The 10,103-nt window shown below is 46.9% G+C and overlaps 1 protein-coding gene across 1 annotated transcript in view; it reads right to left on the bottom strand.

Annotated features, from left to right (window-relative positions):
- Window positions 1-2,141: 2,141 nt before the first annotated feature.
- Window positions 2,142-10,103, bottom strand: part of FBXO16 (F-box protein 16) — a 15,425-nt gene continuing 7,463 nt past the window's right edge. The window contains exons 3-5 of the mRNA XM_010143542.1: window positions 4,225-4,431; window positions 2,826-2,990; window positions 2,142-2,351 (exon numbers count right to left, since the gene is read on the bottom strand). Coding sequence (XP_010141844.1) covers window positions 2,142-2,351; window positions 2,826-2,990; window positions 4,225-4,431 — 582 coding nt within the window. The remainder of the gene's footprint in view (window positions 2,352-2,825; window positions 2,991-4,224; window positions 4,432-10,103) is intronic.

Genomic DNA, 10,103 nt, shown 5'->3' with positions numbered 1-10,103 from the left:
CCCTACTGGGACTTCTGGGAAAGGCTTGCAGAGTGGATTCTGTCAGCAATGATTCCACAGAAAAGAAGCACCAGAATATCCTGATGTGAGTGGGGAGGTGGGTTGACACCTGAGCAGGCCCACCTGCGCTGCTCAATAACCATCCCAAATGAGGCCACGCACTAACAATTACTTTCAGCTTCAGTGATATTAAAGGGAGATCCTTGATAAACAAGCTAATCTCCTAGAATTCATTTCCCTCCTTGCAATAATCCTTTATAATTACATATAAATGCCATATTTGCTGAAATACTCGGCATTAAAATATTCTCCATATCCTCAAAATGGAGAGAGGCTCTAATCTCACTTTGGAGAATAAACCTGTCAGTGTGTTTACTGTATCATTAGCAACTCACAGTCATTTGCATCTGGCTGTCAGCTGCATCTACAGTTCGGTGCTGGAAAAAGTGACTTTCAAAGTCTTCAAACAAAGCTTGTCCCACTTTTGACACTGGGTCATGGCCAGCACAAGGGAACCCTCAACCTCACATTAACCTTTGGGAGCTGCCACAGAAGTATTTAGCACAACTGGAAGGTAATCTCAGGACATCCATTTGCAACAAGAAGCATTTGGTCAAAATATTTACTTAAAAGCCTCCAAGAACTACATCCTAAATGGTGCTGGAGTTTGGAAACATACCACAGAAAGAGAGTGAGGCGGAAACTGGGAAGCTCTTTGAAGTAGCGCAGTATGCTGGGACTAGGGGACGCGGATTAAAAAATGATTCATAAAAGGCTTTTGCTTAGACACGGGGAACTTTGTGGAACACCCTGGAGGAGTGGTGGGTCCAGCAATGTTAATCATGTGCAGAAAGAGCCTACGCAAGTGCGTGGCTGCTTAGCCGAATAATCCCTCAGCCGGGCTAATTCGTGGGCTGGTTGTTGCTGCGCATGCGGCTAATCTCAGCTCTATCAGTTATTTACCTAAAGCACAGTCCGATACTTTCATTGTGGCTCAGTCAGTTCCCAAGGTTTTTGTTGGCACAGCGAAGAGGAATCTCCTCCTCTCCAAACGTTCAGTTGGGTGAGAGGCTGTGCAGTCCTTTTCACAGGGACTCGCACAGGAACTAGGCAACGGTCGAGTTCATCCATTACCTGTTCACCAAGTGCAGATCAGTAATGGTATTAACAGTTTCACAAGTTACTGCACATGAGCTGAACTGAGGTAACTGCTGTGAGCTCGTGAAAACTGAGAGGTGGCTTTATAGAATTGGAGAAACACAGAATGGTTCAGGTTGGAAAAGACCTTTTAGCTCCTCGAGTCCCCACGTTCCCCCAGCACTGCCAGGTCCCCACTAACCCCTGTCCCCCAGCACCACCTCCACACGGCTGGGAAACCCCTCCAGGGATGGGGACTCCACCACTGCCCTGGGCAGCCTGGGACAGCCCTGCACAACCCCAACGGGCAAGAAATGGTTCCTCAGGGACAACCTCAACCTCCCCTGGAACTACCTGAGGCTGTTTCCTCTTGTCCTGTCAGGACAGAGATTTAAACCAGAAATGGGCCAAACACTGCGCACTGGTGACTACCGCAGCCTCCTTGCTGTTGCTCCTACTGGTGCTCATTAATGCACAGAAGTTTGACTACAGATCTAAGATTCAGAAAACACCTGATGCCAGTTGTGTCAAAGGAGAAATAACATGGGGCAGCCCTAAGCCAAGTTGATGTATGAAACAATACTTCGGGGTGGAAATGCCTTTGTTTTGCCAGTTGCTGACCAGATCATCCTGGGAACTCAAGAACTGATGCATCTAGGTGGTGAATCTATCTCAGCCAGGGTAATTATTCACGTAATTAATACCTAAAAATACCTCAAAACTCGTGTCCTGATTCTTCCCATTACAGCTGTGTAACGTCCCCAGGAGCTACAGCGTATTTTAAAGGCAGCCACTAACAAGCTGTGCCCACGCTCTGGGCCAAAAGGACACGCAGTAATGCAGCTGCAACGACAACTGGACCCAGACCAATCCAAGAAAAGCCAAAAGAGCAGCAAGGCGGGTTTGCAACTTCCAGGCAGCTTCGAGCACAGGCAGAATGAGCTTGCAAAGGACACAGATATACCCTCTGTCACAGAAAAAGCAAAAGGGAAGAGATCAAGCTCTTACGCCTGCCTCGCCTGCTCGATGGGATCGTAGTTGTCGAGGTAGTTGAAGCGGATGGTGTCTGTAGGATGCCTGTCTGCTGACCGCCACGGTGGGAGTTTTTTTTTCTCCTTGTTTGCCCTCCTTCCTGGCACAGAAGGTTTTGCCTCCGGAATGTTGCTTCTTACTGGTTGCACGTCAATAACTACAAACTCATCCTTTGAAGGAGTCTAATAAAAGAGATGATTTAAAAAAGAAAATTAATTTTAGCCTATAATGAAAATGAGATTTATTTTGCCTCACTTTAGACTTCCAAGAATTATCTCAAAATAAGTCTCTCCAGGCTCCACTATGGTTATTGGACAGAAATAGGCACCCTGACAGTGCATGTCATTGCCCATGTCCCAAAATCTGTGTGAAGATGAGCTGAGCTGTTTTAGAGAGGCGTTGCCTTCTCCCTATTGACTACAGAGTGGGTCTGCAGGGGAGCGCGGTTCAAATTAGAGGGCTGACTTTGAATTCAGGAATGGATGATGGGAAAGTAAAGCATGAGGCAAATGAGTTTAGATTCTAATTTTAAAGTGTGGATTTTCCATTTTATTAGTGGGGGATTACAGGAAGACAAAGAGGTGAAGGGGTTCGGAACCCGACCAGCCCAGTTTCCCCACTTGCTCCGAACATCTCTAGAAGTGGTAGGACTGCACCTTCGGTCTCGTGACACGCAGCTCTTTCACCATCTCAATGTAATGTTTCTTCCAGATTCCTTGCTCGAAGGGGGTTGGAGAGAAGTTGATGTACCAGCCAAAACGCAGACATTTCAGCATCCAGAGCTGATCCAGTTCAGACAGGTACTTCCAGTACCAGCTCACCTGTGAATACCCAGTAAATTGAGAACCTTAGTGTCTCAAGCATCCAAGATGGCAGCTAGAGACTTCTGAGCTGTAATTCCTCTATGCTCTTAAACTAGTACAATTCTTCAGCACTGCTTATGCTCCATTTAAACCTTTCATTAACCATTCAAGGTCTTCATGACATGCTCAGTTCTAAGTGTTACCTGATCTCCAGCCCCGGGTGAAATACTCCAAAAATTATGGGCCAAGAGGGAAGATTTCAGCTTTTTTCAAGCAACCTCCTGCGCTTCCACTCAGTAATCATCTAGCAGTGGGAATAAACCTGTTCTTTCCACTGAGAAAAACAGTGTAAATAAACTCCCCAAGTCTGATAGACCTGTCCTGAACATTTTCGCCCTCCTCATGATCTGCTGTTCCAGGTCATCACACAGTCAGCTTGTGTGCGATGCTCCTTCCATCTTAAGGACAAACAGCATCTACTGGCAGTGGCATGCTTATAATAGCAGCTGTCTGATGGTATGACACAAGTAGCTCTGTAAAGGCCTTGCTTTCTAAGGAAGTAATTTCCTACCCTGTCTTCTCCCTGCCTGTGAATGAATAGTGTGAGTTACAGCCACATAAAGATGAAATGCTGGAGAAAGGCACTAGAGTGAGCTTTAAACCAGCTATAATTTTGATCTGTTCGTAGTATTATATGGAGCAATAACATCACCAATACCTGAACTTGATCATTCAGAGCTACCCTGGGCATCACCTCTCATGCAAACATATTTCTGGAGTCTTAGCCACTGAAAGCACATCTGTAACTTCCCTGCTTCTCCACACCCAACACTTTTCCCTCAAGCAGTTTAAAGGATCTGGTTTTCTTACAGCATCATGTGCGGTTCTTTGCAACTGGTACAAGCCAATACTTTTCAAAGCAGTTAATGATTCTGCACGCAGCACAAGTTGCTTTAAAAGAATAGAGGTTTCAGAAAGTACCAGCTCTCCTTAGGAAGGATCAGTAAAGTGCCACATTTTAAATGCCTTAGAGCTCAGCATCTAAAATTATTCTTTGCTTTTGTAAATCTTGGCCAAACTGGCTTAATTTAGTATCTGTGGGAGTGTTGTGTTCGGTCTCATGCAAGTGTCACACTAAGCATTTGGCACCAGGCTGCCAAGTCAGAAGACATCCTGGTGTTGTGAAGAATGGCACTGGCATGTCTGTCCTGAAAACTAGTGCTGTTTCCTTTCTTTTAACCGGCTTTTTTACCTGTGCACATCGACAGAGGCTCCGTGGGTCCAGGAAGGAAAAGATGTATAAAGACAGGACTCTAGGAAGCCTTGTGGTAAAATCGAGAGCCTCAGTGGGGACTCGATCCTGAAGCTGCTTGGCACAGAATTTCTGCTGTGACAGGGAGCAGCGTTCTAACAGGTCCCCCAGGATCCTCCGCCTCTGGCCATCTGTCCACTTGTCAAACTGAAAAAGGGAGTTTCAGGTTCTGAGAAACCGGAGATTCAGCTTCTTAAAATAAAGCACGTATTTAAGGCCGGGGAAAGTGCATAAGCAGCAGCTTCTGGTGACTCATTCAAGGGCAAAGCACGTAGGAACTGGGAACAAATGAAAAGGCTACATTAAAAGAAACTCTGAAGCCATATAACATATGATTTATAATCCTCAAAGGATCGAGGATGGCCTAGTCCAGGACACACTCATGCTCACAAAACTGCTCCTGGGACCAGCTCTGAGACTTGGCTTCACTCAGGAAAAGGAGGAGACTCAGATGTGTGTTTACAGGATCAGGTACGATTACTGCTCTGCTGATTCCTCACCTATCCCGACACTTCTATGGCCCCCACTACTGCACTGTTTGAGTGCCTCACAATTTGTAAAGTATTTATTCTCATAATGCCAATGCAGCGGAGAGAAATCCCCGCTCCAGAGAAGCAAAGCCAAGAGAACCTAAATGAGCTGCCCATGTCTCACATGGGGAATCTGCGGCACAGATCTGGCAGCAGAGTAACAGAGATTTGTCACAGCATTTCTATGCATATGACAGGTAAATAAAGAGGACGATGAAAATGGTTGTGGGAGGAAGCAAGCACTGATGTAACCAGACCAGTGTGTATGGCTTTGCTACGATGGCAACACCAGCGCTGCGTGGAGCAGAGCAGGGCAGAGCCGTGTAAACAGGGTGGGAGCAACAGCAGTGGTGGCTGGTGTTTCACTTGTGTTGATAGCAGGGGATGGAAAGGGCCCTGTCAGCAGAAATCTCCTGGGAGGAGACTGACCTCATCGCCACAGTCTACCTTGAAACCGGCCGGAACAGTCCCGGCTGTGAGGGCAGCATGGAGTGCCAGGAGGGAGGACATGTCAGAGGACCATGGCAGCAGCTGCAGGCGGGATCACCTGGAATCCCCAGTGGAAACTGCAGGACAGCACGGTTCAAGACAGCTTTCCAGAGAACAAATAGGGATTTCAGAGAAGTCCTGCTTCATCCTGCTTCCTAGCACCACAAGAGCAGCCTCAACCTAAACTCACCTGCTCTACAAAGGGAAAACTGTTTGGGGAATTCCCCTGTTTGTTTCTTTTTCACGCATTGGCCATCCCCAAAACACCATCACCTGCTTCCACAGGACAGTAGCCAGCTTTCCACAGCCAACAACTTCCTCTCCACAGGTCAAATCACAGCACATTCATTTTTTAATTTTAAATTTGGGGGCATTTGAAGTCCTCCGTTAAACACGACCTCCAAAAATTAAAAAGAATAAGAAAAAACATGCAGATCTTCCAATATTTTTATTATTGTGGGGAAATGGTTTAATGTCCAATGTCCCTTCCTTTTCCTTTCAGAATAGACTAGAAATTCAGACTTCTTTTTTTTCTGCTGCCTCTTGCACCCAAATCGATGGTCAAGTGGAGGATCAGCAGAACGACAGTTTAAAATACATTGTGCAGATGAAAGGTAATTGAGAAGGAATTTCTTTCCAGATCATTTTAAAGCGCTCTTTGCTTGTTTCTTTATTTAGACTTGCCTGTATTTAATGATGGAGAATGAGCTCTAAGAAGTAAAAAGCTCTTCTCCTTGCAAACATCTCTGCAAGACCTTCAACAAGGTCAGCATGAAAAAGGGTGGAATTGGCAATCCTGAGATCCTGAAGAGACAAAAAGCCAGATAGAAACGAGCTCCCAAATGCTGGTGCCTTTTCAGACACAGACATGCAGGGAGTTAAGGAATACGCCCTTCTCCCATCCCTCTTTTGCATATAACTTTCATCTCTAATGATCTTTAGCAGAGAAAAAACTGAGGCAGGATCTTTGAATTTGGGGCTTAGAAACATACTCCCTGAGAATACAATCAGACGCAGGGGGACAGAGGAGGTTCTGCCTGTCCCCTCTCACCCTCAGCTTGACATGAAAGGCTTTCTCTGTCCCATGGGGAAGGGGGAAAGCTGCTGCTGCACACTCTCCCCATTCTACCACGGGTATTGCAATACAGCAATTCTTTCCAGCATCCTCAGTCTGCTCTGAGACTGCAAGGGAAACTCCATTTAAACCAGCACCATGCAGACAGGATCACAGGAACACACAGCTTCTCCTCAACTGCGTTCAGCAGCACCCGAGTAATTAAGCAGACATAATTTGTCTCTTTTCCAGTGTTAACAAGCATGTCCCCATCCTACCTTTGTCTGCCTTTCTCCCCAGTTCCTCCCCTTGCATCTGATTACAGCAGCCCAACCAGTTGGACCGGATTCCCCTTGTCAAGGCGCTGCACCTTCTCCAGCCCCAGCTAGAAACACTTTTCCCCCTTTTCTGTGCCTTTCCCAAAGCCCTGGCGAACAATGTCTCCCCGGGGACTGGATGACATGAGGCAGTGCTGGCAATGGAGAGCACTCAGTCCCTGCTTCCGAGATCAGTTTACAATTAATCCATGAGTGCACACACACAAATAACACAGCCTGGCACAGAGGGGAGAGCCCAGGACCTCAGTGACAAAATACAGAGGCTCTGCCACTTAACTTAAGAGGCCCCTCTCTGCTGTAAGAGACAGGTTGTTCTGCTGACTGGAACCAGCCACTGGAATGGGACATAATCCTCATCTGCACACCAGCGTATCGGCATGAGCTCACAGGGTTACAGTCGCACACAGGCATCCCTGCACTTTGCAAAAGGGCTGGATTCTCTAGTCAGTGAGGCTCTTTTGCAGAATATCATGCAAGCAGATGGAGGTGACTCACACAGGGAGAAGCAATTTTCCCCTTCCTCCCCACCCATCTTCTCCCAGTCCTGTTGAAGAGATGTGTTGGAGACCCAGGACCTGGGTGAGAAGAGAAGGGATGAAGCAGCCAGGCACCTGATACTCATAAGATACACCAATGCACCCAACCCTAAACATCTCTGCTGCCAAGCAGCTCTGTGGCAGCAACCAGCTGCATGGCATCTGTTCAGTTTTGCTTTCACCGCTGTAGTTAAACAACTCAACCTGGACTTTTGCAGGAGGAGACTCCTGGGAAGACTACTGAGGAAGGCAAGCTGGCAGCCAGCTGACAAGAAACACCCCTGAGCACCTTGGCACCTGGCATGGGGTCAGCTGCTGGGGAAAGAGGTGTCTCTAGGTGGGGGTCTGCGGTGAGTATGGATGGGTTCAACTGCCCAAACACCAGTGCCCTGTGTTGTGGGGTATCCTGCAAAGCCTCGAGATGCAGCTCCAAGGGTGACAGTTGCCTGCAAGTCCTGCATCGTTATCTGCCATGGTAGGAGAGGTAGATAATGAGATCAAGAGGTGGATGATGGATATGTTCACCCTATCATACTCTCACCCTTCAAGGTGGCTGGATCCAAGCTGTTTATTTGTCATGGTTCCTGGCCCAGGCTAATGTTCAAATCATGTCTGACCAACATCTGGAAGAGTGCTACTGGCCCAGGCCCAAATTGTGCCGGGGAGCATGCTAACAATTTCATAGCATGGGTGAGCAAGTTCCAGTAGCTGGGAACACTCAGAGATGCTGTAGAAATTACTAACGGAGGATGTAGGCTACAGAGTGAGCTGAATCACGTCTGGGCTCACCTGACTTGTCTACATCTCATTTGGCTATAACAGAAGCTGAGATGCCGCAGTCACCTGGAGACACTAAAGCTTAAGTGTCATAATCTGCAAGTTCAACCCCAGCTTCATTGTCAACTTATTAACCTGGGTGTCAGCACGATAGTGCTGAGCATTAATGTAGAGCAAAATGCTTTTATGTTTCCTAAATTAATGGGAGGAATGTTTGGCTTGCAGAAAGAGGCTGAGAGGCAGCACGTCAAGGCATCTGTCCTGGCTACAATACAGGGAAAAGCCACTGGAATAAACCAGAAAATTTACTAGGGAGATATTAACCCTTTCACAGTTTAACTGTCAAAAGGGTTTCAGCTGCAAGATAGCAGCATAATTTCTTTTTTTATATGTACCTGGATAGTATTTGGGTAAAGGAGTTTGTTCTCAACCTGTGTTTGACGGATCACAACAGCCTGGGAGACATCAAAGATGTTCTGTGGCACAACTGGAAAAAAAAAACCTAAATGAAAATGCACAAACATAGTCCCTGAATGCATGCAAATAAAATGAGGAAGAGGAAAATAAACAATCTAACCTTCTTTCGGATGTAAAGGAAAACCGCTGTGGCACAAGGCAACCTGCTTTGCTTTCCCAGAAGGTTGGATGGTCCTGAAGTGTAGAAAGGTTGAGAAACACTGAGCTAGTTCATCTCCTGCCGCAAGGCAGGATCCACTCTACTTCTCTACCTAAGCCATTCCTGACAAGTGTTTGTCTAACCTGTCCTCAAAAGACTCCAGCGATAGAGATTCCACCCCCAACCCCTAGGCAAGATATTCCTGCAGCAAATTATCTGTAGCATTGGGGTTTGCTGGTGTCTAAAGTCTGTTTCTGTCAATGCAATTCAAGCCTGTGATTTCTCGTCCTGTCTGATGTGAACACGAGTTCAGATCACTCCCTTCCTCTTTCCAGATATCTTCCGCGTGTCATTGGAAAGATGCTATTATATCTTTTCTCCGTCTTCCCTACCATAAAGGGATCGTTTTCACATTTTTGGACCTGAATCTGTTGTCACATACGACTTGTTCTCAGAAGTATCTCTGGTTGTTCCTCCTTTCTCAAAAGGCAGGGACCAGAACTGGGGATGGATCTGCCCTTCAGACAGCCCTTTGGGACAGTTCCCTTTATTACAATTCTAAGATGCTGTCAGCTTATATTCAATGTGTGATCCACCACAACTCCCAGCAATTTTTTATGAAGAACTGCTGCATTCTTGGGTTTGCTCAGAACTGCAGTTTTTGGAAATATCATTCTTACATGCGGCTCTTTTCACTTGTCCTTATCCAACTGCAGATCATTTCATTCTGATTTCTAATCCCCAAAGTTCATAAAGTGCCTCCAGGCCTGGTATCACCTGCAGATCACAGAATCACAGAATCATCTGGTTGGAAGAGACCTTTAAGATCATTGAGTCCAACTGTTCACCCAGCACTGCCAGGGTCCCTAAACCATGTCCCTCAGCACCACATCCACACATCTCTTAAACCCCTCCAGGGATGAGGACTCCACCACTGCCCTGGGCAGCCTGTTCCAATGCTTCACAACCCTCTCTGTAAAGAAATTCTTCCTGATATCTAACCTAGATCTCCCCTCGTGCAACTTTAGGCAATTTCCTCACATCTGGTCACTTGTCACATGGGAGAAGAGTCCGACCCCCACTTCTCTAGTTGTAGAGAGCCATAAGGTCTCCCCTCAGCCTCCTTTTGTCCAGGCTAAACAACCCCAGGTCCCTCAGCCGCTCCTTGTAACACTTGCTCTCCAGACCCTTCACCAGCGTTTTTTGCCCTTCTCTGAACACGCTCCAGCCCCTCCATGTCCTTCTTGGAGTGAAGGGCCCAAAACTGGACACAGTACTCAAGGTGTGGCCTCACCAGTGCAGAGTACAGGGAAACAATCACTTCCCTGCTCTTGTTGGCCACATTAGTGCTGATACAAGCCAGGATGCTGTTGGCCTTCTTGGCCACCTGAGCACACTGCTGGTTCATCTTCAATCAGCTGTCGACCAGCACCCCCAGGTCCTTCTCTGCTGTGCAGCTTTCCAGCCACTGCTTCCCAA

The sequence above is a fragment of the Buceros rhinoceros genome, unplaced genomic scaffold, assembly GCF_000710305.1.
Source record: "Buceros rhinoceros silvestris isolate BGI_N320 unplaced genomic scaffold, ASM71030v1 scaffold43769, whole genome shotgun sequence".
NCBI lineage: Eukaryota > Metazoa > Chordata > Aves > Bucerotiformes > Bucerotidae > Buceros > Buceros rhinoceros.
The sequence above is the reverse complement of the archived record's forward strand: the minus strand, read 5'-3'. Positions and strand labels throughout refer to the sequence as shown.